The following is a 27,318-nucleotide window of genomic DNA, read 5'->3' as shown; positions in this document are numbered from 1 at the left end:
ACTGAGAATGACCGTTGGGACCGCGGCGCTGCGCGAGAGGACCTCCAGTGACTGCCTCTTTGTGGCTGGCAGCCATAGAGATAGGAAAGTCTAGAGTACTACTCCCGTGTGCAGCTTTGAGAACAGAAAAAGTCGAGGTGTGCAACCTGGTTTCCTGTTGCATGGGGGGACCTCCTCTTGCCCCTGTGCTGGTGCGATGCTCTGCGTGTCTCCTCGAGAGTAAGAGCCCCTGAGGGAAACAGCAGGTTTGCAAGCCTGGCTGTGACCTGCAGGGTTGTCTGCAGATGGGAGACGGTGGGGAGTCCCCCAGTGGGACCAGGGGAGTGGGGTGGGGACCCTCCTGGGGAGAGGAGCACACTGACTGGAGCCTCATTCAGAGGAACTGGGTGCCTGGCAGCCCAGGGCAGAGGAAGGGTGTGTGGGCAGGCTTGTCCTCTGCAGCCTGGTGCCCTCTTGCATGCTGTCTTTTCTGTGCCAGCCAACAGGTGTATGTGGTGCCTGGCCAGAGGTGTACTTAGGGTGGAGCTTGAGGGGGCACCTGCCCTGGGTTCTGGGGGGGGGGAAGCACCGTGCCAGGTAGTCACTTCCATGCAAGGTAGCACCCCCCCCCCCAAGGAGGAGGTGCTAGAGGTGCCAAAGGGAGCTTCCACAGGAGAAGGAACGGGGGCTGTGACACCGCCAGCACAGGGAACCCCCACAGGAAAAGGGACAGGGGCATGGTGACAGCAGCACAGGAAGCCTCTACAGGAGAAAGAATGGGGGCCACGACGCCACCAGCACATGGAGCCTCCACAGGAGAAGGAACAGGGGCCCTGATGGTGCCAGCAGGAGAAGCCTCCACAGGAGAGGAACAGGGGCTGCGATACTGCCAGCACAGAGAGCCTCCACAGAAGAAGGAGCAGAGGAGGGGTGCAACTGTTCTTATCTGTTCTCACCTTCAGCATTTCCTGCTCTCTTCTTGAGATTATGTCCTTTCAATGTCCAAACACTTATGGGGTGGCAGGTCTCTAGGCAGTACAAGCTCATTATCCTCCTTCTTGGGATCTTGGCATAAGAGGAAGAGGCAGCTGTAGCGTCTGGGGTCAGAAAAGGAGGAAGACACTTGTTAAGGAGAGAATGTAATAAGGGAAGGTAAAAAGCAAAAGCCAGAGAGGTGCACTCGTTATTATGAGTAGTTTTAGAGCGGGTACATCTTTTGGAGGAGGGCAAAGTGGAAGTTTGGAAAAGGAACAAGAACTGTCCCTTGAGGCTATAGAAAGAGTTTAGCATGCAGCTCACAGGCCTAAAACATCTCTCTAATTTTTGACAATTATCTGTCTCTCTCTTTCTCAGGCTCCTCTCCCCACAGAAGAATATTGCATCTCCTCTGGACTGATGATAAGTTTGTGAAATCCACACAGCATCTCATCACCTCTGTACAGCTAAGTAGTAGAACCAGCTCAGTTCAGCTGTCCCCAGTTTTAAGTGGCAGCTGAGGAAAAAGGTGCATCAGGGAGAGCTACCTTGTTCCAAACGGTGCTTGAGAAGGGATTCAAAATGAAGGAGCCAGAGCTTGTAAGCCCTGAACAAAGGGGTGGAGCAGAAAACAGACTTTGTGGTGTCTGTGCAGAAATTAATGGGGACTTGGGAGAAAGAGACATCTTGGAAGAGGTTAAAGAGGAACCTCTGAAGCAGCTGCAGCATTCCTGGGAAGCCCAGTTGCAGAAGTATTTGAACAGGGTGGAGTGGCAAAACCCACAAAGGCCACAGCCCATGGCAGTTGAGGATTCGAAAGCCTTTCTATCCGGCTTCAAGGGAACCACTGTCCCCAGCCAACAGCCTGGAGCTGAGGGGTTGGTCGAGTTCCTGCCAGGCCCCAGCAGAGAAGCCCAGCAAATGGATAGTCAATCATCAGACGAAGCTGAGGCATGCTGCCAGAGAGTGAAGGAGAACTTGGATGAAGACAGCAGTGCCATCTTGGATTTAGCATGCCAACAGTTCAGGCAGTTCTGCTACCAGCAAGCTGACGGACCACATGAGGCTTGCAGGCAGCTGTGGCAGCTTTGTCATCAGTGGCTGAAACCAGAAGAGCGCACCAAAGAACAGATCCTGGAGCTGGTGGTTCTGGAGCAGTTTCTGACTATTCTGCCCCAAGGTGTCCAGAAGTGGGTTAGGGAAGGTGGGCCACAGACTTGTTCCCAGGCAGTGGCCCTGGCAGAGGACTTCCAGCAGAGGCAGGAGCAAGCCCAGGTGAGTTTGCTGTGGGTTGTTCCAAAGCTGTGTGAGGATGTGGAGCAAACGGCCTATTTGTCATAGGGCTGATTTACGCATTCTTTTACACTTGACAGCTCAACACATGATGACTTACCGTGGAATGTGCAAACACCTACCACTGAAAAATATTCTATGTGAGATTCAATCAGTTGATATGATGTGTGGTGGTTGTTTTCACACCTGAACATTGTCACTTGGTTGTACAGTCAGCAGATGTCAAACAAATGTGTCTGAATCTGAGAAAGTCAAATGGAAGATTGGAACAGTAGCAAAGGTATGGTATATCTGATAGGTACCTGTTCAACCTTGGGATAATGTGGTGATGAGGAACGTGAGTTATAATAGGTCAACAAGCTCCCCACTTTAAATTTTAACTCAGCCATAAACTCCTTGGACAGCCCCACCTCTGCAATATAAGAGATACTACTGGCCTAGTTTACAGACATCTTGTTAGGAGTACTGAATGTATGTGAAGATAAAGCATTTTATGCTGCATAAACTGATTTTGTGATGTTCAAGGCAATGGTTTCATAATTTTCCTAAGGTAATTACTAGGGAAATTTTCCCCTAAAAGATAATTCCACTGCTGAATTTTACACTCTGGTCAGTTTCTGTCTCTTCAAATTCATTAACCAAAATGGGGGAAGAGGGATGGGAGTGAGTAGCAGAATCAAGGCCTTAGGGACAGTACTTTCCTTGTGACCTGAATAGGATCTTTATTGTTTTAGGTACCAGTACCCCTTGCAGCAACAACCATATGTTGTCCAGAGGCAGAGAGGGCTGCATCAGACACCTGCCCGAAGCCACTCTTCAGGGAGATCAAACAGGAGGGCAACTGCAATGCGGGCTCACTGGGTAAGGATTGCTTGTGCCTAATTGGTGATGTTCTCAATCTCCTGGGCTACACTTCAGTTTGAAAACTCTTTAGGTGCTGCTATATCAAACTTAAAAGCTGTTCTGTAATCCCCACAGTTTGTATGATGAGGCACTAGCCTTCACTGTGCAAAATCTGCAATGTTTTCAGTGGTTTTATGAGAAAAAAAACGCACATGAAAAAGTGCACATGAAAATTGCGCACTGAAAAAACTCCACTGTCGTAAATGCACATATGGAAAATTGCTCACACCGAAAAATGCCCACACGGAAAAATACACACACAGAAAAATTCTTGTATTCAGAATATTATAAAGTTATAAATTCTAAATTATGGGCATTCTAGAAGTGAAGTTATTCTTGGTACAGTATTCTTATTGACATAAATGATTTACCAGTATATGTTTTTAAAAGAAATTATAATAAATAATTGGTTGTCACTTGGTGGTACAATCAGCACATGTCAAACAAATGTGTCTGAATCTGAGAAAGTCAGATGGAAGATTGGAACAGTAGAGAAGGTATGGTGTAACCCCTGCTAACTGGGTAAGAGGCACTTTTTAAGTGGGTGTTCTTTTATTTAGCGGGGGGAGAGTAACTGGCCCTCTTCACCCCAGCACTGTCTTTCCTAGTGGCTGTCTGCTGGTGTTCTTTTGCATTCTTTTAGATTGTGAGTCCTTTTGGGACAGGGAGCCATTAATTATTTGATGTTTCTCTAAAACCTCTTTGGGGAACTTTCCATTGAAAAGCGGTATATAAATACTGTTGCTAATAATAATAATAATAATTAATAATAATAAATTGAAAGTTGAATCAATTCAACGTTTAAAAGTATAAATGTGAAATTTTTAAATATGTTTAGAATGTACATATTTGAATGAGTGTTGGCATGGTTAATGCAATATTATCACTAAGATACAGACTGAAAAGAGTTGAAGAGTGTTATTAGGTCAAATTATGTTTTACCTGAAGATGTGCAAAATAGATACAAAAGAAGCTTATAATGAGGAAGTATTGAATTATGAACGTAAAGGCCACTTCAGCCTAGGTGTGTATACACGATGTGATCTGTTTTGTTTTCTGTTTGGAAGCAAACACCTATCTTGTTTCCCTGAAAATAAGACCTATCCCAAAAATAAGACCTAGCTGTGATCAGGGCCAGGATGGGGGTGGGAGGGGTCCTCAGGCGGGGCAGCTGCACTCCCTTGTGCCACCTAGAATGCGCCTGCTATGCCGCCTTGGGCAGAGGATGCTGAGGAGGAGCTGAGGCAGGAAGCAGCAAGCGAGGCTATAAACTCTACAGGAGGGACAGGCAGGGGCGTGTTGGAGGTGGGGTGGCCATTTATGTTAAGGAAGGGATAGAATCCAGCAAAGTAGAGATTGAAGGTGGGTCCGACTCCACCGTAGAATCTCTGTGGGTTAAATTACGAGGCTTGTGCAGCGATGTAGTACTGGGGGCGTGCTATCGTCCTCCAGACCAGAAATCGGATGGGGACCTTGAAATGAGGAAACAGATCAGGGAGGTGACAAGGAGGGACAGGGTTGTAATCATGGGGGACTTCAATTATCCTCATATTGACTGGGTCAATTTGTGTTCTGGTCACAATAAGGAAACCGGATTTCTTGACGTGCTAAATGACTGTGGCTTAGAGTAGCTAGTCACGGAGCCCACCAGAGGACAGGTGACTCTGGATTTAATATTGTGCAGGACCTGGTTAGAGATGTAAACGTTACTGAGCCATTGGGGAACAGTGATCATGCTGCGATCCGTTTTGACATGCACGTTGGGGGAAGAATACCAGGCAAATCTCTAACAAAAACCCTTGACTTCTGACGGGCAGACTTCCCTCAAATGAGGAGGCTGGTTAGAAGGAGGTTGAAAGGGAGGGTAAAAAGAGTCCAGAGTGCATGGAGGCTGCTTAAAACAACAGTAATAGAGGCCCAGCAGAGGTGTATACCGCAAAGAAAGAAGGGTTCCGCTAAATCCAGGAGGGTGCCCGCATGGCTAACCAGCCAAGTTAGAGAGGCTGTGAAGGGCAAGGAAGCTTCCTTCCGTAAATGGAAGTCTTGCCCTAATGAGGAGAATAAAAAGGAACATAAACTGTGGCAAAAGAAATGTAAGAAGGTGATACGGGAGGCCAAGCGAGACTATGAGGAATGCATGGCCAGCAACATTAAGGGGAATAATAAAAGCTTCTTCAAATATGTTAGAAGCAGGAAACCCGCCAGAGAAGCGGTTGGCCCTCTGGATGGTGAGGGAGGGAAAGGGGAGATAAAAGGAGACTTAGAGATGGCAGAGAAATTAAATGAGTTCTTTGCATCTGTCTTCACTGCAGAAGGCCTCGGGCAGATACTGCTGCCCGAACCAAGGAGGCCCCTCGGTCAGGAGGCCCCTCCTGACCGAGGAGTTAAGTCAGATAGAGGTTAAAAGAGAAGATGTTTCAGACCTCATTGATAAATTAAAGATCAATAAGTCACCGGGCCCTGATGGCATCCACCCAAGAGTTATTAAGGAATTGAAGAATGAAGTTGCAGATCTCTTGACTAAGATATGCAACTTGTCCCTCAAAACGGCCACGGTGCCAGAAGATTGGAGGATAGCAAATGTCACGCCTATTTTTAAAAAGGGAAAGAGGGGGGACCCAGGAAACTATAGGCCGGTCAGCCTAACATCCATACCGGGTAAGATGGTGGAATGCCTCATCAAAGATAGGATCTCAAAACACATAGATGAACAGGCCTTGCTGAGGGAGAGTCAGCATGGCTTCTGTAAGGGTAAGTCTTGCCTCACGAACCTTATAGAATTCTTTGAAAAGGTCAACAGGCATGTGGATGTGGGAGAACCCGTGGACATTATATATCTGGACTTTCAGAAGGCGTTTGACACGGTCCCTCACCAAAGGCTACTGAAAAAACTCCACAGTCAGGGAATTAGAGGACAGGTCCTCTCATGGATTGAGAACTGGTTGGAGGCCAGGAAGCAGAGAGTGGGTGTCAATGGGCAATTTTCACAATGGAGAGAGGTGAAAAGCTGTGTGCCCCAAGGATCTGTCCTGGGACCAGTGCTTTTCAACCTCTTCATAAATGACCTGGAGACAGGGTTGAGCAGTGAAGTGGCTAAGTTTGCAGACGACACCAAACTTTTCCGAGTGGTAAAGACCAGAAGTGATTGTGAGGAGCTCCAGAAGGATCTCTCCAGACTGGCAGAATGGGCAGCAAAATGGCAGATGCACTTCAATGTCAGTAAGTGTAAAGTCATGCACATTGGGGCAAAAAATCAAAACTTTAGATATGGGCTGATGGGTTCTGAGCTGTCTGTGACAGATCAGGAGAGAGATCTTGGGGTGGTGGTGGACAGGTCAATGAAAGTGTCGACCCAATGTGCGGCGGCAGTGAAGAAGGCCAATTCTATGCTTGGGATCATTAGGAAGGGTATTGAGAACAAAACGGCTAGTATTATAATGCCGTTGTACAAATCTATGGTAAGGCCACACCTGGAGTATTGTGTCCAGTTCTGGTCACCGCATCTCAAAAAAGACATAGTGGAAATGGAAAAGGTGCAAAAGAGAGCGACTAAGATGATTACTGGGCTGGGGCACCTTCCTTATGAGGAAAGGCTACGGCATTTGGGTCTCTTCAGCCTAGAAAAGAGACACCTGAGGGGGGACATGATTGAGACATACAAAATTATGCAGGGGATGGACAGAGTGGATAGAGAGATGCTCTTTACACTCTCACATAATACCAGAACCAGGGGACATCCACTAAAATTGAGTGTTGGGTGGGTTAGGACAGACAAAAGAAAATATTTTTCTCAGCGTGTGGTCGGTCTGTGGAACTCCTTGCCACAGGATGTGGTGCTGGCGTCTAGCCTAGACACCGTTAAAAGGGGATTGGACAAGTTTCTGGAGGAAAAATCCATTACAGGGTACAAGCCATGATGTGTATGCGCAACCTCCTGATTTTAGAAATGGGTTATGTCAGAATGCCAGATGCAAGGGAGGGCACCAGGATGAGGTCTTTTGTTATCTGGTGTGCTCCTTGGGGCATTTGGTGGGGCCGCTGTGAGATACAGGAAGCTGGACTAGATGGGCCTATGGCCTGATCCAGTGGGGCTGTTCTTATGTTCTTATGAGGCAACCCTGCCTACCCAGCTCTGAGGCTCTCCACACGTTTCAGGGAGTAAGTCCCATTAACTATAAAGGGACTCACTTCTGAGTAGGCAGGCAGGCAGGGATCTTCCAGGGCGCTTAAGGGACACCCTCTCCACACCTTCCAGGGAGTAAGTCCCATTAACTATAAAGGGACTGACTTCTGAGTAGGCAGGCAGGCAGGCATCCTCCTGGGTGTTTAAGGGACACCCTCTCTACACCTTCCAGGGAGGAAGCCCCAGTGACTATAATGGGACTTGCATGTGAGTAGGCATGCCTAGGATTGGAGGCTTCAATCTTGTGCATGCTTTCCTGGGAGCAAGCCCCATAGACTATAATGGGACTTCTGAGTAGACATGCGTAGGGTTGGGTGTCTCTCATGACAGCATTCTGTCATCCCCAAAAAGGGGGGTGGATGGGGAAAAAATAAAGGATGTTTCATGGTGAAACTGCAGTGTGGGGTAGACATGCCAAGGATTGGGTTCTCTTAGACTGCAAAGCTATCCACATTTACCTGCAAGGGGGGGTTGGAGGAGAAAGGAGGGCAGCTCTTAAAGTGCTCCTCTGTTCCTTTTACATGATGAGAGAATCCCAGCCTTTCCTACCTTGAACTGGGGGCCCAATCCTATCCAATTTTTCCAGCACTGGTGGAAATACCATTGGGAATTAACCACTTGCTGACCCATCACAGTATTATGGATTTCTGGTACCGTATTATGGTATGGTACTGTATTTAATGGTAGATTTAAACAGAACAATATTTTGACCCCCAGACAAGATGAGTGCAAAAAGAAAGAGCTATTCCATCGAGTACAAGAAAAGAGTCGTAGAGGACTTGTGCGGCAAGAATCTTACAGGTTACTGCAAGGAGATGTTGGATCTCTGATTGGTCCGAAAATGGTGAGCAGATTATAGTAACCTCAGTCAACAGGTGGACATGGGAAATGCTAAGAAGCACAAGTGTGGATCAGGTCGGCAAACATTGTTTCCAGATTTGGAAGACATTACTTGTGAATGGATTGCTGACAGGAGAGCAAAGGCTTTGGTTGTGCGCAGGGCTGATATTCAAGCATTTGCCCTTGCAATGGCACCAAAGTTAGATACCAGTATATCCCCAGAAGAATTCACAGCATCACAACATTGGCTGGATAACTTCCTTCAGCTATATCAGGGGTGCCCAAACCCCAGCCCTGGGGCCACTTGCGGCCCTTGAGGACTGCCAATCCGGCCCGCGGGGAACCCCCAGTCTCCAATGAGCCTCTGGCCCTCTGGAGACTTGCTGGAGCCCATGTTGGCCTGACGCTACTGCACTCAGCTTGAAGGCGGCTGTTTGACATCTCATGTGAGCTGTGGGACGAGGGCTTCCTCCACTGTTTGCTGTTTCACGTCTGTGATACAGCAGCAGCAGCAAAGGAAAGGTCGGCCTTGCTTTGTGCAAGGACTTTTATAGGCTTTGAGCTATTGCAAGACCTTCATTCATTCATATAAGTTCCATCTCTAATATATTCATTTATGTAAATTTATTCAAATTTGAAATGTAAATTAATTCTATTTTTCCCTGGCCCCCAACACCGTGTCAGAGAGATGATATGGTCCTCCTGCCATAAAGTTTGGACACCCCTGAGCTATATGAACTGTCTCTTAGAAGACCGACAACACTGTTCAAGCTGGAAGATGCTGAAGTTATTAAACGTGCACTTGCATTCAATGTGCCGTTTGTTGATGGCATCAACTTTTCTAAATACCAACTCTCCAACGTGATTGCTATGGATGAAACTGCAGTGTTTATGGGCCAAGGATCTCAAATGACAATAAATCAGAGGGGTGCCTCGTCAGTCTACATTCCCTCCACTGGTTACGAAAGTGCACACGTGACCTGTATTTTGGCAATTTGTCTGGTTGGAAAGAAAGTCACACCTCTAATCATCACTAAGGGAACAAAAGATAAGATTGAATGTGTTTCAGGCATTTATGTTCTTGAAACCAAAAAGCATGGTGCACACAAGCAGTTATAAGGAAGTTGGTCAATTTAATGCTGCCACTTATTTTGCGAGGTGGCCAAAGAGGTCTGCTAGCCTGGGATTCAGCCAGCACTCACCGCGCTAAAGACAAGAAGAACTTCCTTGAAGAGAGAAGAATAGATCAAATAATGATTCCTGCAGGAATGACTGCCTATCTTCAGAGTCTTGATATTGCAATAAACAAGCCATTCAAGGATCATTTGCACATGGAAATCAATGATTTCATTGAAAATAGAATGGAGAGAAATCAGCGTGGAAACTTTGTGAAGCCTGGCCTTCAAGAGGTAACTTGGGTGAAGAATTTGTGGGATAAAATCACTGACACCTGTGTTGCCAAAGCACTACAAGCAGGCTACTTGGACAAGAAGTGTTCATTTAAGGAGAGCTCTATTGCTAGACATGAAAGATTGGGGCCAATGGTTCTAAAGGAAATGGAGTTACAAGAAAATCAGGCCAGAATTCAGGATTTGGAGAGTTATGATGATGTTCCAGAAGAAGATGACATGACTGTATTTGAATAAATGTACGGTATATTTTTGTACATGAATAAATGTAGACTGTTGTACATGAATGACTGTGGATTGTTGTACATTTATTTGATTTTTCTCTGTAAACCGCTTTGTGAACTTTTAGTTGAAAAGCGGTATATAAATACTGTTAATAATTTTAAAAAAAAATAAGACCTACCCCGAAAATAAGACCTAGTGTGTTTTTTTGAGCCAAAAAAAATATAAGACAGTGTCTTATCTTCAGGGAAACACGGTATATGTTTAAAAACTTTTGTTAAACAACCAACAAATTATGCATATTAAATTTGTGCTTTGGGGCATAGTAATGTCTTTTCCTTGATAAGAACATAAGAATAGCCCCACTGGATCAAGCCATAGGCCCATCTAGTCCAGCTTCCTGTATCTCACAGCGGCCCATCAAATGCCCCAGGGAGTAAACCAGATAATAAGATATCTCATTCTGGTGCCCTCCCTTGCATCTGGCATTCTGACATAGCCCATTTCTAAAATCAGGAGGTTGTACATGCACATCATGGCTTGTAACCCGTAAAGGATTTTTCCTCCAGAAACTTGTCCAATCCCCTTTTAAAGGCGTCCAGGCCAGACGCCATCACCACATCCTGTGGCAAGGAGTTCCACAGACCAACCACACGATGAGTAAAGAAATATTTTCTTTTGTCTGTCCTAACCCGCCCAACACTCAATTTTAGTGGATGTCCCCTGGTTCTGGTGTTATGTGAGAGTGTAAAGAGCATCTCCCTATCCACTCTGTCCATTCCCTGCATAATTTTGTATGTCTCAATCATGTCCCCCCTGAGGCGCCTCTTTTCTAGGCTGAAGATGCCCAAACACCGTAGCCTTTCCTCATAAGGAAGGTGCCCCAGCCCCGTAATCATCTTAGTCGCTCTCTTTTACACCTTATTGAGGGCACCGCCTCACCTCTTTATATTGGCACACGGCACTGTGGTGCACTGGCACTTTTGCACTCATGACTAGCAGCTAAGTACTTTTGGAGCAAACAGTATCCTTTCTAGATGGTTAGCTACTACCAGCTAAAACGTTGCAATGAGTACCTTTCCTTTTAATTACAACTATTGTTATTGATTTTTTGTTCTAAATGTACATTAGATGAGATATAATGGTTTATTTTTTTTCCATAGCACAAACAATGGGGCGCCTTACGATACATTTGCAACAGTGCTCGGCAGCCGGTGCTGGTCTAGCACGGGGCAGTTACCCAGCTTCCGCGGCTCAGCGGTCTTCTGGACTGCCGAGCCTCGAAACGGTAGGCAGGTCGGGAGCAGGGACAGGAGGGGGGAGACCGGCAGGGGCAGATAGGGTGGGCAGAAGACGTGACAGGGAGGTGTGTTGCGGGGAGAGGGGTGGGCTGGAAGTGTGCCTGGGGGAGGGATGAGGGAGGAAAGGCTGCATGCCCTACACGAGTGCCTTTACCTTACCGTCGGCAGTAAAGTGAGTAGCCCCATTGCGGGGATGCTTACCTTACTTGGGGGAAGGGGATGAAAGTCCCCATCTCCTGAGGTGCCTCCTCGCTGCCGCCAAGCCTGGGCGCCCTGGGCAGCTCAGGATTGGACTGTTAATTCCCTATCCCACTGAAGTCAGCCCAGCATGTGGTTTCTGTTTGATGGACTGCAGAGGGACCTGACTTGTCACAAATTAATGTTGGCTAATGCACAGGCAGGTTGCCTGGTGGTGAAAATGCATAAATATGAGACACTACATGACATGGTTGCCACTTCTGTGCAACATTAGGAGCAGGTGGAAGATGAACTTAACTATTTAAGGAGATTGACTAATTTGCAATAAAGAATTGTATCTGAATTACTGTTTATTAGCTTGATTATTTAACGTCTGACCCCCATTTAATCCTGGTTCCCCATTCATTCCACATTCATTTTCAACAGCTGGCAGATTTTTGAGATATAAAAACAGCAAAATAATAGCTTTTCATTTTAAATAATTGCTGTAAAAGCATAAATTGTATAGTTCAGTGGTTCTCAAACTTTTAGCACCGGCACCCACTTTTTAGAATGAGAATCTATCAGGACACAACAGAAGTGATGTCATGACCAAAATGATATCTTCAAGCAGGAAAATTTTTAACCATCCTAGTCTGCAATCCTACCTACACTTACCCATTTACTATCATTGTTAAAAGGATATACATAGTCGCTTGTTAAAAGTACAGGTCTGTAACATTTTCCCAAATGCAGTCACATACCAGGGCAGCACCAAGTCTAATTTATTAAAAATAAAATTTTGAAATGAATGGGGACCCACCTGAAACTGGCTCACGACCCACCTAGTGGGTCCCAACCCATGTTGTTGGCAACCTTCATTCTCGAAAGACTATGGTATCGCGCTCTGAAAGGTGGTTCTGGAACAGCGTCTAGTGTGGCTGAAAAGGCCGTTTCATTGTTATTGGTTAAATGGTTATGGTTAAATGTTAAATGGTTGTTAAATGGTTATGGTTGTTAAATGGTGGGTCCCAACCCACCATTTGAGAAACACTGGTATAGTTAAATAATATATATTTAAATAAGCATGAATAAAATGGAGTTGAAACGTAAGAATTAAAAATGAATAATTACCAGGTATTAACATAATTGGTTTTTCATGATCTGGAAATAATAAAATATTATTCTTTCTGCTATAGTTATGTTATATATTTACATCTTTTTTCTAAAATTACATCTATTACAGGAAACTATGTATTGCCATGTTTTCCAGTGAGAAAATCACCAAGAAGAGATTTGTTAAGATACTTTTAGGCTGCAATCCTAACCACACTTTCCTGAGAGTAAGCCCCATTGAACAAAATAGAACTTACTTCTGAGTAGACCTGGTGAGGCTTGTGCCCTTATTTAGGCAATTTGATTTCATGCGTGGCTGCGTTCTCACTTGGCTTGCATGGGTATGTGCTTGTGTGTCTCTCTTCATGTGCGGGATGGCGATTGTGGACATTTGTTGCCAGTTGTTTTAGTTCATTTGTTTCTGCTCTCTGTGGGGCTCCTCTCATTATGGGTAAAAGTTTTTGTTAAATTACAATTTAACAATTGTACAATTGTTTTTACAATTAGGATTAGGTAGTCCTTTGCCATGGTCACTGGGTGTACCACAATAGATTTTTTAAAATACAAGCACAGGCTTGTGTTGCTTAACAGTCGTCCCTTAATGACAGATGGCATAACTGATGGTGGTCAAAACACAACAAAGAGGCTCTTAATGAGACAGTCAGGCCTCCCATAGCCTGCAGCAGAGTTTCTGTTTACACAAGGAAGAGGCTCTTAATGCAAAGAAGGGACAACCTGTCTCCAGTAGTCTGTGCAGCCAGTGAGTTTCTGGCAGGGAGTGTCTGTTTACACAACAAAGGCACTAGATTGGGTTGAATGTTTTTTAATGACCTAATCACATAACAGGGATTGGAGAACATACTCCCTTTGTTAAGTGAGGCATACCCTTAAAGGGAAATTGAGTTACAGCATCCACTTATTTTAAACTGTTTTGTTAAAGTAATAGTTTAAATGTTATTGTTTTAATTTTTAATAGTGAAATTAATAAATATTTGAAGAATTTTAAGCCGTATAGTTGTTTAAAAGCTGTGTATACTGGACAGTCTATACATAATTTAAAATATCTTTGTCTTTACATTAAAAATTACTTCATACCAACATTTAAAAGGTTGACAAATTGTAAATTAAATAAACTTAAACTATTTAATTTTTTTTTTAATTGTTTAGAATTTAATCTCTGAAAAAAAAAATCTTGCCTATTTTCCCTCCCCTTAAAAAAAAAAAATCAACCCTTGTAGTTAAGATGTAAAGGACCTGGTTGAAGCACGTGCTATTGTGATTACATAGAATTGTGGCATCCTGGAACTAATGGGGATGGGATATGTAATAATATTTTTTGATATTTTTGTTGTTTTTCCTTCAACAATACAATAAATTTGTTGGTTTTTCCTTCAACCAACAAATAAAGTTTGTTGATAAACTGTTCACTTTTATTTCCTGTATCTTCCCTTAAAATATTTACACTCAAGAGAAATAAAACCCTTGTCATACACAGGTCTCTTTTGTATAGTGATGAATAAATATAGAAAAATTATTACTTAATTATACTTGATAAAATCACAGTGCAAGTTTTTGCATATGAATATGAAATATTTTGATCATAAGGTATCAATAATATAAAATATGGGTAATTTGCATTGTGATTGTGAACAGCATTCTCATAAATGGGAAATGGTTATCTACAATTATAAATATCAATTATACTTGAAATTGTGCATACCTCTTCACCATTACATGAAAATTACTGTATGTGCGTATTTTTCCACTTGAGCATTTTTTGGTGTGAGCAATTGTTGGTATGGGCAATTTTCTTGTGCACATTTATAATAGTGGGGTTTTTCTGTATGGGCGTTTTTCATCTGCTTTATTTCTGGTTAGGGTTTCAGTATTTCTATAGTGCAGTGGTTCCCAACCTGGGGTACATGCCAGGACCTTTGGGGGTACTTGAAAAAGAACTTAATAATGGTGGGAAAAGGCAGGTCTGTATTAGAATATCTTATGGGGCTGGCAAGGCAGAAAGAAGGCAGCTAGGTGATTGTGGAAGCCCCAACAACTGCTAGTTTTTGGTCATCAATTCATGTATTATCAGATAAGATCAATAGTTGAAAACATAAATTTGAAATAGCAGCTATATTAATTATCAGCATTTTGCTAATACGAGGGGTACAATTTGTGGAAATGGGCTGCCAAGAGGTACGCAAGTGGAAACACGTTGGGAATCTCTGCTATAGTGCCATCAACATGCATGAAGTCTTTATGCCGAGTGGAAGACAGGATCCTGCCCTGATGAATTTGCAATCTAGAAAGTGACACAAAGCAGGAAAAATACCAGAATTTTATGGGAGCAACAGCACGGAAGGGCTTCTGCCACCTTCTTCTCTTGCCTGTGGGCCTCCCAGAGGTGATTGGTTCACCACGGTAGGGAAATAGGAGATAAAAATGAGGAGGGTCAGACAAAAATTAACCACTGAAATTCATAAAAAGCAATAAGCAGGTTGACTCACTGCCTGTCAGAAGGAGGGGAGGGATTATTCTGATTACATTACTTGGAGTCAAAGGAATAGCTGTGTGGGCATGATCTCCTCTTTGAAAGTCATGTTGCCATTTATTCTCTTTCATTGTCGTGCTGAGGTGAAAAATCACGTTAAGGTTTCTCTCCTGAACCTAGGAGAGGAGAGGAAGCCTGCCATGGAGCAAAACCAGCCAGAACATTTCAGAGGAATGGAACCATGTGAAAAGTTGCTGAGAAAAGGACAAAATGTTCATCACAGTCCTAATCGGAAAGAAATCTCCGAGAGCCAGCAGGAAACCTGCCTGAATACGGCAGGATCCAGATTCCTTCAGTTTGACCTGCTAGTGCATGAAAAGATTCAGACAGGAGAGAAACAGCATACGTGCTCTTTCTGTAGGAAAAGCGTCAACCAGAGATCAACTCTTACTGTACACAAAAGGACACATACGGGAGAGAGACCCTATGAATGTCCCGTCTGTGAAAAATGTTTCAGTCATCGTTCTAATCTTGTTGCACACAAAACAGTTCACACAGGTGGGAGACTCTATGAATGCTCCAAGTGCGGGGACAGCTTTAAGCATCAGTTGCATCTCATTTTGCACAAGAGAGTTTACACTGGCGAGAAGCCCCATAAGTGCTTAGACTGTGGGAAGAGCTTCAACCAGAGGTCAGCACTCACTGTACACATGCGAACCCATACAGGAGAGAAACCTTATAAATGCTCAAACTGTGGGAAGAGCTTTAATCAGAGGTCAATTCTTACAGCGCATGAAAGGACTCACACTGGCGAAAGACCGTTTAAATGCTCAGACTGTGAGAAGAGCTTTAAACAGCTTTCAGCCCTCACTGCGCATGCACGATGCCACACTGGAGAAAGACCCTATAAGTGCTTGGACTGTGGGAAAAGCTTTACACGCAGCTCGCTCCTCATTAAGCACAAGAGGATCCATACGGGAGAAAAATCTTACACATGCTTAGGCTGTGGGAAAGGCTTTACTCAGCACTCCCAGCTTGTTAGTCATGAGAAAACTCATACGGGCAAGGAGACCATTAGCATGCAGGAAGGGCTGGAGCCCAAACCTTAGCATATAGCAAGGAGTGCCTCAAGTAACATCTACAGCATTAATATCTTATATATACACTCCACAGTACATATCCAGGACCCATTGTGGTTTTCAGGTAGTCTGGCAAGTTCTTACACCTGCAGGTCCTGTTTGTACCTGTCCAAGTATGCCACAAACCTTTGCTGCTTCTGTCACAAGTGGCCAACCATGCCAGGGAGCTCCCTTAAGAGATTCATCCTTTTAAACCACTGGACTATCACTGGTGGAGGGGACTGAGGCAATAAAACCGTAAGGCACTCATACTTAGCCCACTTTTGGTGGTCTTTGATGCACCAAGGAATATATAAGGAATGACAGTTGTGACTGTACCAGAAAGTATGTGGAATAAGTTTATTACAGCTGACCTTTTCACATTACTTACGTTCACACTTTTCAGAAACCTCTTTATTAAGGAGGAACTAAATAATAGCCTCATATGACAGGTTCATTTCATCCATCACCATCAAGGACAACAACCCTGGACAAGCTTATGAGGCAGCTGAAGCGACTATCCCTGCACAAATGTCGTCAGCATTTAAATAATCAGAGGAATGCCATCTCTGAAAAGGGAGCTCTCAGTCTTGGCTACTAGACCTGACCAAGCCTAAGAGCTCTCTCTCTCTCTCTATTTTAAGAAAGAATTTTTAGTTAGTAGCCATGTGTGTAGAATGTGGCAATAAATTAAATATGGTCATTATGCAAGTTTTGTATTGTTCCTTATTTGTTTGGCTTAAATCTACCACCCATAAAATTAACTAACAGGTATTAACAGCCTTGTAGGTGCTGTCACAGTAGCTTAAAGGTAAAAGGAGGAGGGGTTGGTAAGGAAAAATCAGGAGGATACCTCAAAAGGTACACTAGGAAAAAAATTTAAGTGCACTCTGATTACTAAAGTGCAGTATCACTTAAGAAAAGCAAATTTCTCTCTCACAAAATAGCAGCTCACAGGTTTCTTCTCCTGTCTTGTCTTTACAGTGGCAAGTCACTGTTTTCTTTTTTACCATCCAGGTTATTTCTCCTTTCCCTTAACAAAGACCCTGAAGGCATTCTCCTAGCCTAGTTCTGCACTATTTTAAATGGAATGTTTTATGACATTGTACAATTACACAAGACTCTCTCTACCTAGAAGTTGCATGATGTTTTATGTTATGTGTTCCTGTTGGCAACCTTCCGTCTCGAAAGACTATGGTATCGTGCCCTGAATGGTGGTTCTGGCACAGTGTCTAGTGTGGCTGAAAAGGCCGATTTGGGAGCGACAATCCCTTCCACACTGGGAGCAAATGTAGTGTGTCCCTGGTCTGGCTCCCTGGCTATGGGCCTTCCTACTTTGCCTCTTTGCCTCAGTCTGTTGGCCAAGTGTCTCTTCAAACTGGGAAAGGCCATGCTGCACAGCCTGCCTCCAAGCAGAACGCTCAGAGGCCAAGGTTTCCCATCTGTTGAGGTTCATTCCTAAGGCTTTCAGATCCCTGTTGCAGATGTCCTTGTATCGCAGCTGTGGTCTACCCGTAGGGCGCTTTTCCTGCACAAGTTCTCCATAGAGGAGATCCTTTGGGATCCGACCATCACCCATTCTCACGACATGACAAAGCCAACACAGGCGTCTCTATTTCAGCACTTTATACATGCTGGGGATTCCAGCTTGTTCCAGGACTATGTTGTTTGGAACTTTATCCTGCCTGGTGATAGTGAGGATGCGTCAAAGGCAGCGCATGTGGAAAGCGTTCAGCTTCTTCTCCTGTTGTGTGCGAAGAGTCCATGACTCGCTACAGTACAGAAGTGTACTCAAGACGCAAGCTCTGTAGACCTGGATCTTGGTATGTTCCGTCAGCTTCTTGTTGGACCAGACTCTCTTTGTGAGTCTGGAAAATGTGGTGGCTGCTTTGCCGATGCGTCTGTTTAGCTCGGTATAAAGAGAAAGAGTGTCAGAGATTGTTGAGCCAAGGTACACAATGTCATGGACAACCTCCAGTTTGTGTGCAGAGATTGTAATGCAGGGAGGTGAGTCCACATCCTGAACCATGACCTGTGTTTTCTTCAGGCTGATTGTCAGTCCAAAGTCTTGGCAGGCCTTGCTAAAACAATCCAGGAACTGCTGGAGATCTTTGGCAGAGTGGGTAATGATAGCTGCATCGTCGGCAAAGAGGAAGTCACGCAGACATTTCAGCTGGACTTTGGACTTTGCTCTCAGTCTGGAGAGGTTGAAGAGCTTTCCATCTGATCTGGTCCGGAGATAGATGCCTTCTGTTGCAGTTACAAAGGCATGCTTCGGCAGAACAGCGAAGAAAATCCCAAACAAGGTTGGTGCAAGAACACAGCCCTGCTTCACGCCGCTTCGGATGTCAAAGGGGTCTGATGTGGAGCCATCAAAGACTACAATGCCCTTCATGTCCTTGTGGAAAGACCTGATGATGCTGAGGAACCTGGGTGGACATCTGATTTTGGGGAGAATCTTGGGAGGCCATCCCTGCTGACCAGGTCGAAAGCCTTCATGAGATCTATGAAGGCTATAAAGAGTGGCTGTCGTTCTCTGCATTTCTCCTGCAGCTGTCCAAGGGAGAATACCATATCAGTGGTGGACCTGCTGGCTCGGAATCCGCACTGCAATTCTGGATAGGTGCTCTCTACAAGTATCTGGAGCCTCTTTAGTGCAACTCGGGCAAACAGCTTTCCTACAACGCTAAGGAGAGAGATGCCATGGTAGTTATTGCAGTCACCCCTGTCGCCTTTGTTCTTGTACAGCGTGACGATGTTTGCATCCCTCATGTCCTGTGGTACTCCACCTTCCCTCCAGCAGAGGCAGAGGATTTCATGCAGCTCAGTGGCGATGATGAGGCAGTTATGGCATGCATCTACACATTAGTCAGCACAGCTACCTAGGCATGCTACAATTGAAGAACAGTTTCACTAGGGTGGCCCCTCCATCAAGGCAGGGCCTGGATGTTTTTGGCAACAGATCTCTACCTAGTCACAGCTACTAAGGTACCTTTTTAAAAAAGGGATGGTCACAAAAATGAAGCCAATTACACGAGTAGCAGATGTCCCTGTCTGAAACCAACAGTGGAAAAGTACTCCTCTAACTAACCGCTGCTTTGAAGCCTTGTGAATTCATGGTTAATTAAATCTTATTTTTTTAAAAGGTAACAGTTATGTTCATTGGCATAAAGAGATATTCATACCCAAGACTGTTCACACCTGACAAGGCAAAGGAACATCTGCACTTTACAAATTCCATTTTATTTTCTGGCCCTCTGTGAAAAGGTTGGCTTATTTCAGATCAAGGTCACCCATGAAGCTCCCTGTGCAAGTGAGGATTTGAATTCAAAATGTTCTTGGACTTAAGGCTAAAATCCTATGCACATTTTCCTGGGAGCAAGCCCCATTCAACATAATGGGCCTTACTTTTGAGTAGACCCGGTTAGGATTGGGCTGTTAGTTTGACAGTATACCGTGAAGGCTTTCACCTTAATGACATTAAGACAGGTATTGTCCCCATCTTTTCAAGTCTATTAAAAAAAATTTAAACCACTGAGCAGGGCTTTAGTATCCTCTCAGCTCCTTGCTATCATCATGATAAGGGGTCACGGAATAAATTCAGCTTTTTATAGTTATCATGCACTCAGTTAACACAGAATTGTGATTTATTTTTAAATGACACATCTAGTCTTACACATAACCAGAAAGGAACTTCCAAACTCACTCTTTATTCTTCCACTGTTGTGTTGCATATCAGTTTTGTTTAATAAAAAAGGAAGAGTAAATATTCCATAGAGGTAACAGAAAGGTTAGAAAACACACACACAAAATGGAGAAACTAGAACTTTAAATGGCAACAAAACTATGAAGAAATTTGAATTTAAACTTTGTTTTAAGAGGGGGAAGGTAACTCTCAAGCACCTTCCAAAGCAAGAAAACCCACAAGATATTTAACCCTTAGGTCCCCCCCAAGACAGCATGGGTAGATACCAAATGGAATTACAGATTATAGTACAGAAATAATTGGCACTTTAGGCTCTCGGAAGTTCCCAAGTCCTTTCCGAACCACTGGAACACCAACAAAGCATCATTTGCAGGAGAATAAAGGGCAGTTCAGATTATACTGACCAAGTTTACTCCCTACCACAAAGTAGTGTTTGCCTTCTCACATTTTTTTTAGGTTCTTCCAACTGTCTTATGGGGGGGTAGTTTAATCAAACCTGCTCCTCTACAAATGATTAGAAGAACTAGAAAGGCTTGGTGGGAAGGGGAACAGCTTAACTCAGCCTGAGCTGCAAACACCTGATTTCATTAAGTTGAGAAACCTGGAAAAGGTTGGTGATAAATGGGCAAAAGCAATACTCAATTTCTTATGATCCCTAAACAGGTTATGTACATTTTTTCAAAAGTTGGTTAAATGTGATATTAGCTCTCTGTCAAGATACACTCCTACCACTAAACAGTGTCATATGAATATAGGAGATGAACTCCTAAAAGTACAGCTGAGAGAGGAGAAACTTGGAAAATAAAAAAACGTGCTTCAAATATGAAGAACTTTTTTTTTTTTTTTAACGCTGCCATTTCCTAGCAGAGGAAAATCCACATGCCCGGAAGGCACAGGAGAGTATACAAATCCTATTTAAATTAACATAGTTGAAAAAGGAAAAATTATTTCCTCCAGGAGGGACACAGAAATACTTGCACCCACACTCTCTCTCAAGAGGTACAGCAGGAATTGACCCACACACTATTGCTGGTTTCCTCCACTGGTATGGCTTCCCTGCCTCTTCCAACCACTTCCCAGGAAAAAGGCAGCTCAGACACTGGGAAGAGCGATCACTGCTTCTGCTGAAGGGCTTCCTTGCGTGCTGCATCTTGCAGTAGTTGCGTGTCAACCTCATCGGCCGGAAGCTGGACATAGCGGACAACGGAGCCACGAATGAAGCAGTTCTTGACAGACAACTAGAGGAGGGTGGGAAAAAGTATTGAGAGACACAGAGGAACAGGGCTGTTAGTGCCAGAAATGGGCACATCAGAACTGACAACATATTGTACTAACATATATTACTAAGAAGTCAACATACTGTAGAACCCCCTGGGAAAGCTCAGCGTCCAGAATACCCTTCTTACCTACATCCCCTATCTTGGGACCATGATCAGGAACAGAACAGTAATATCCAGTGTACCGAAATGACTATACAGGTAGTGTAGCAGAAAAGCGCAAGTCAGAAGTTCCCAGCTAATCTGGCTCTAAAATGGCTAGATACAAGCCCCTATTCTCTCAGTCTCATTTTCCTCATACCACCTCCATCTGCAATATGGCAGGTCTGTTGTGCTATGGGATCTTAATAATCCTTACATTTTGAGTACCTCACATGCACATGTTAATGACTCACTGACATCAGGTGCCCGCCCCCAGCATCTGAAGTGATAAAAAATTCAGTTCACTTTACCTTTTTTGGGAAGGAGGGGGAAAAAAAACAAAGGCAAAGAAGGATAGAATATTCAGAATATTGCCTTTGATGAAAAAACTACAGATTGCATTTGGCAGGCAAGAGGAAACCACAAGGGGGCTAAGAATGTAATTTAACTACTAACAAGTATGGATACAGCAAGTATATTAGTCCAATTCGTGCTTCCAAGTTTAGGAAGGCTTGTGTGGTCTGGGCTGAGGGCACCTCCAGGTGCATCTCCTCCCACACAAGCATTTTCATTTGCCGAGACCTTCTAAAGCAACAATGTTCAATATTTTTCTTCTCATAGCACACTGACCTCTATGGTCCTCCTCTTGTGATGTCATTTCCAGCTTCCGGGCGACTCTTCTGAGTTATGTGGCTCTGTTTCTGGGGCAACAGTCTGTAGTAACAAATTGTCTGTCCCTCTTCCACCACTAGCTCTAAAGACAGTTTTTCCTACAACCAGCTGCCCTAGAAACAGAACCACAGAAACTGGAAGAGTTTTTTTCAGCAATTTCCAACCACTGTGCTCCAAACTCCTGTGGCACACCTGCAGATCATTCACAGCACACCAATGCTGTGGCACACTAGTTGAAAAATCACAGCAAAGGGGGCTTTGCTCTGGACCCTTTCTTTCAAGAGGAGAAATGGAACCAGGTGTAACATGAGTATTTGGCAGAATAGTTATGTGTGCGCAGAGTGACACATGCAGGAAATCAAACCAGTTTTATTTTTAAAAGTATCTCTTGCTTTCTCCTGTGGGATTACAAGGAAAGGAGGCAGTCTCAGAACTACATATAGGGACCCAAGCCATTTCAAAGCTTTATAGGTATAAAACCAACAACAGATACAACACCTCTGTCTCAACACCTAACTGCCTCTAACCTATAACTCATACTCACCATATGAGGATATTTCTCTGGATCTGTCACGCTGATGTCCGTCAGCTTGATATTCAGGTACTGTGAAGCCAAAGAGAAGAGACAGTGTCACATAAAGTTTTACTTATTAACTCATTTTAGCAACTGTTTGCTTCAGTCAACAATAGCTCCCTTTCAGACTTCATTACACTCTTTCCTTACTCTGTTAGGAATTCCATTTTATCTCTGTGTAATCAAGAGAGGCATGATTACATTTTCCACAAAGATAACTTTGCCAAAAATGATTTAAGTCTTGGCAGGCATTTCCTAGTAATCAAGAGCAAGTTGGACTGGGAAAACTGGGGACTGAAATGACCAAACATCAAGAGTGAAAAACCCAAGCATCACTGGTTGTCTGCATAAATTTGATGCAGGCACTTGGGAATGGGAAATATTCTCCAGCCACTTCATGCAGGGTTGCCACCAAAAGGTTTTGACACATATGAGCACCTCAAGTTTTGCAGCACCTCAGATAATGAGAAACTGTCAAAGCAGCACTTCCCAATTTTCCCATCCTGTCCGGTCGATGATCGTGGTGGTGCCGAGGAAGGCCCCACAGGCTTCTTCTGGGTTGTGCCAGGCCAGTGGCCTACTCTACAGGCCTTAGAATGGCCTGCAAAAGACTTTGACAGCTACCTGCAGTTTTTGGAGGCAAAAAGGAAGTTGCCTTCCAAAACCCAGAACTAACTTTCAGAGGCTTCTGCAGGCCATCCTGAGGCCTGCAGAGTGGGTTGGCTGGGCATGACTCGGAAGAGGCCTCCTGGGGCTTCCAGGCCTCTGGAATGGCTTGGTTGGGAGCCAAACGGAGGCAAAGGCAGGTGGGAGGGCCCAAGTTGTGACCCACCTGTCATGGGTTTATGACCCATAGTTTGGGAAACACTGTTTAACTCAAACACCTTCGAGAAATTATTATCCCAGCCAACCAGTTGGCAAGACACTAATAGGTAACGTGGGGACAGTTGCCTCTTTGGTGAGCCAGTGGGCACTGGTTCATTTGGTAATATACTATACCAGGGGTGTTAAACTTGTTTCATACAGAGGGCCGAATACCATTCATGATGCCTGCTAAAGGCCGGAAGTTATGTCATTAGGCAGGAGGTGATGTCATTAAACAGGTCTTAACCAAAAATAAGCACTTTTTCTCACTTAGGAACTCATTAGCTGCAAATGACAGAAGAGAAAATAAGCAAATCTTGATCATATTTCAAAATATGGGACAGCCCAATTTTCATGTGGGCTGCCCTTTCAGCAGTAACTCCTTAGCACTGCTCAGCAGCTGAGAGCCTGAGAGCCAGATAAAAAGCTGAGATGAAAAGGGAGGTGCTTAGGTCTTCAAATCTAGTGGTGAAGTTGGCTGAGTAAAATAGGAATGCAAGACTGAGTTGAGAAGGCCAATGAAAGAGGCAGTTCCTCCAACAATTCAGGCAGATCACAGTAATCTAATATAACAAAATAAAATCTCAGAAATACATCATAAAAACAATCAGCTTTTTAGAAATCTGCTTATATACTCTCCTTGCCCTCATACTGTAGATCAGGGGTCTCCAAACTTTTTGACCAGAGGGCTGCATCAAATATCTGCCGTGGTGTTGAGGGCAGGAAAAAAAATTTAAATAAATAAATTAGAGATGGAACTTAGATGAGTGAATGGGCTCATTCATTCAAACTCTCTGGCCCTCAGAACACCCTCCAGACACAATCAGAGCACAGTTCTGGTTATGTTCAGTTGAGTGGGCCAGAGGCTTTCAGGGGTTGGCCGTGGGCTGGAAAAAGGCTTGCTGCGGGCCGCATGTGGCCCCCGGGCCGGGGTTTGGAGACCCTTGCTGTGGATCATTCCAACTGTGAACTAAATTAAGGACAGAAATAACATCATCATCCATCCGTCCGTCCCCCCAAAAAAATAAGAGCCCAAGTGAATATGCCTATATAATCCATTAAAAATCCTGAGACTGGAGTAGAGTATGTCTTAAACAAGAAAATTCTCCAGGATAGGAGTAACTCATACCTGATCCACAGAGTGCAGGGTCCCACATATGCTGCAAGAAAGGAAACAGCAATTAAGAACTAGCCAGAACAAATCCAGCCTTTAGGAGCATAGTGGAGCCCAGCATATAAGAGCACTTTAAAGAGGAGAGGGACGCTGGAAGCCACAGGCTCTTCAGAAAAAAAGGGCACAGTAGTAGGGCTACTGAGAATAAGGTTAGAAACAGAGAGCCAGGGCTCTTGGGTGCTCCCTGAGGGAAGCAGGATCCATTTGCAGCCAAAAAGCATTGGGTGTGGAGGGGGGGGAGGGAAAATGACATACCTCAGATCGTTCTTTAATTCTACCACCACATCCTTCCCTACCAGGGACTTGAAAAATGAGTAGAAAAGCTGGAGAGAAAAAAAAGAATGAACATAACTAAGCACAAAGAGTTATTCTACATTCAGACACAATCCACACAACCTTTACTCCACTGCTCAGGAGGGAGCATGCCACTTTACTATGTGCATGCATACATGATCTAGACCAGTGTTTCTCAACATCTGTCCTCCATCATATGACTTCACATGGTTCACCTATTTGAAGTACCACCAAAAGTAAAAGGTGATGACATCATTGCCAGTTACTTCTGGATTGGGAGGCCAGATGCAACATGACAACGCCACTAAGAGACTCAAGGTGGATGGGAAGGCTTTTTTGAGCATGGAAAAACATGCTTTGGAGCCTCCTACTGTTCTTTGTTGTGCCATGTTCCTGATCTCACTGGTGGGCAGCAGGGGTCCTGCAAGCACCATCAGACCCCACTTCAAGTACCACTGGTGGTACCACTGGCTGAGAAACACTGATCCTGACTCAAATCCAGATGCTCAGTATTAATTATCCTGTACTTTGGCAAGTACCTTTGTAAGAAAATGTTCTCAATGACCCAAACTGACTTCACTTTTTATTTATTCAGGTATATACGCCCCACCTTTTCACATCTAAAGATGCCCCCAGCAAACAAGTATTCCACTGTTCATTGTGGCCTCCTCATACATGACTCCTTCCCCAGTATGCCGACAGTCCCCCCCACCCCATAGCCAACACTTTGCTCCCACTTGAAGAGCTCACTGCCTTCTTGCACCAAGGGCAATTGAAACAGATTCCTTAGTGGTGCCCTGGTGCATCTTTGCTAAGCAATTAAGCCCTGCTTGTCTGAATGCCAGCAGAGTCTCCTCTTTGCACCCCACACCAGCAGATCACGTTCACCACCACCCACCAGTATGCACTAGCACTGCTCCATCAGACTGCTTAAGGGGGACTCCCCCCACTGCCCAAACAGAATACCAATAATCAGCTAGGAGAACAACCCTACTAACTAAGGAACCCCCACTTTAAGTACAAGGGGAAAATTAATGCACAAAAAGTCACAGAAAGAACCCCAAGACGTCACACACTCGCACCAGTGACGTCATACACCCACCATCACAGCAGCTCCCAATTACTGCAGGGAGAAATCCGCGTGGACCAAACCTGGGAATCAGAAAGAACTTCCCGGGCTGCGCATGCGCCGTGAGAGGGTCTATGTAGGGAAAGGGGCGTGGCTCCGCTAGGCTCTTGACGTCTCGCGTAGTAGAGAAGAGGAAGACATTCTTAAAGGGGCCGCAACACAATTCGTCCAGGAACGGTTCCTTGTGCAAAGGGGAGGGCTGCTTTTAGTGCCAGTGGTCTTAAGGGCTCTGAGAATGGATTCAAAGCAAAGGCTCCTGCAAATTCTCAGGGGGTTGGGGCCAGACAATTTTTTCCCCCCAGTTTTGTTTTTTAAAGTGGCCAAGAGCTGATTTTTCTTAAAGGTCTTCAATGGCTATTGAAAGTTAAATGGAACTTCCATGAACAGATGCAGTCTATCTTTGCATAGCAGGGGCTGGGAACAAAGAACGGGGAAGATGCTTAGTTTAGAAGTGTCTGACTGAGTACTGGGCTAGATTGGGGACTTGGGTTGCACCCAGCAAATCATTTCATAGGTTAGCATTCCTTCTGTTAAAAAGTTTCTATTTATTAATGATCTGCTTCTCACTCTCTCTCAGTTCTCCACCAGGGTTGCTACCTTTCTCCTAGGAAAGGCTGTGTACTTTTAACAATATTATGACAGGCAGGAGTTTAATAGGTGAAGCTCTTAAGCAGTGGTGTAGCTAGAGGGGGTGCAAAGCACTAAGTTTTGCAGGCGTATGAATGCACCATGCAAGCACCCATCAACCACCATCCGGGCAGTGGGAGTAAAACGGAGACATTTGCCTCCCTTCTTCCCTGCATTTGCCTCTGTTTTGCTCACACCACCTGGAATGGCTCCAAAGGGGAGGGGCACTTGCATAGCGCATTCGAGCGCATGCAAAACTTAAAGCAGCACATGCCCATTAAGTGCTGGAAAGTTGGTTAGAATTGTGCCCTAAGGGTCCAATCCTATCCAACTTTTCAGTGCCAATGCAGCCCCGTGGTAGAGGAACAAAGGGTTCCTTACACATAGGAGGTTGCTATGACTGACCCCCCATTGAAGGATGCCAGGCATCCTTGTCCCATTGTCATGGTCACATCAGCGCTGGAAAATTAGATAGATTTGGGTCCTAAATCACTTGGCTCTTTTACCTTAGAGATATCTGTTGAAACATTTGAGCAACAGACTTCCAAGTCATTTGCAGACATGTTCCAGATGCTGGGCAGTTACAACAAGGCTTTGACCAGCCAACTGAACCCCAGTGTTAAGAGCTTTCAACAGAAGAAATAAAGGAGAATGTTTAGGAGCCCTGAGAATGTTTAGGAGCCAGAAGGTCCAGATGCTCTCTCATCATTCACGGATATAATTGTATTCATTCAGCCCGTGATGTACAGCACCAAAAGATGCTCCTGCTTTACGGATAGGGAGACCAAGTGATAGTGATGCTTTACAGATAGGGAGACCAATCTTTTATAGTGAAGTCATGGTTGAGGAGGGTTTT

General features: G+C 44.4%; 2 protein-coding genes across 2 annotated transcripts; one reads left to right on the top strand and one right to left on the bottom strand.

Annotated features, from left to right (window-relative positions):
- The first annotated feature begins 131 nt into the window (after positions 1 to 131).
- Positions 132 to 17,090, top strand: LOC136640902 (zinc finger protein 397-like). The gene is made up of 4 exons (XM_066616303.1): positions 132 to 219; positions 1,333 to 2,229; positions 2,982 to 3,108; positions 15,067 to 17,090. The coding sequence occupies exons 2-4, from the start codon at positions 1,537 to 1,539 to the stop codon at positions 15,993 to 15,995; spliced, it is 1,749 nt and encodes a 582-aa protein (XP_066472400.1). The 5' UTR covers positions 132 to 219; positions 1,333 to 1,536; the 3' UTR covers positions 15,996 to 17,090.
- Positions 17,091 to 19,694: 2,604 nt separating this feature from the next.
- On the bottom strand, positions 19,695 to 25,891 carry LSM2 (LSM2 homolog, U6 small nuclear RNA and mRNA degradation associated). The gene is made up of 5 exons (XM_066616756.1): positions 25,809 to 25,891; positions 24,668 to 24,735; positions 24,368 to 24,398; positions 22,345 to 22,404; positions 19,695 to 20,948 (listed from the first exon to the last, which is right to left on the bottom strand). The coding sequence occupies exons 1-5, from the start codon at positions 25,809 to 25,811 to the stop codon at positions 20,823 to 20,825; spliced, it is 288 nt and encodes a 95-aa protein (XP_066472853.1). The 5' UTR covers positions 25,812 to 25,891; the 3' UTR covers positions 19,695 to 20,822.
- Between the last annotated feature and the right edge of the window lie 1,427 nt (positions 25,892 to 27,318).

Source organism: Tiliqua scincoides, chromosome 2 (assembly GCF_035046505.1).
Source record: "Tiliqua scincoides isolate rTilSci1 chromosome 2, rTilSci1.hap2, whole genome shotgun sequence".
NCBI classification, from domain to species: Eukaryota; Metazoa; Chordata; class Lepidosauria; order Squamata; family Scincidae; genus Tiliqua; species Tiliqua scincoides.
This window is presented reverse-complemented; position numbering and strand designations above follow the sequence as displayed.

Bases quoted from the DNA above. Each gene is read 5' to 3' on its own strand.
- LOC136640902 (XM_066616303.1), top strand. From the start codon at position 1,537: ATGAAGGAGCCAGAGCTTGTAAGCCCTGAACAAAGGGGTGGAGCAGAA. The intron at 2,230-2,981 runs GTGAGTTTGCTG...TTATTGTTTTAG, and splicing joins AGAGGCAGGAGCAAGCCCAG to GTACCAGTACCCCTTGCAGC. The intron at 3,109-15,066 runs GTAAGGATTGCT...TCCTGAACCTAG, and splicing joins CTGCAATGCGGGCTCACTGG to GAGAGGAGAGGAAGCCTGCC.
- LSM2 (XM_066616756.1), bottom strand. The intron at 22,405-24,367 runs GTATGAGTTACT...TTGGCTTCACAG, and splicing joins CCCTGCACTCTGTGGATCAG to TACCTGAATATCAAGCTGAC. The intron at 20,949-22,344 runs GTGAGTATGAGT...ACCCTCCTCTAG, and splicing joins CAGAGAAATATCCTCATATG to TTGTCTGTCAAGAACTGCTT.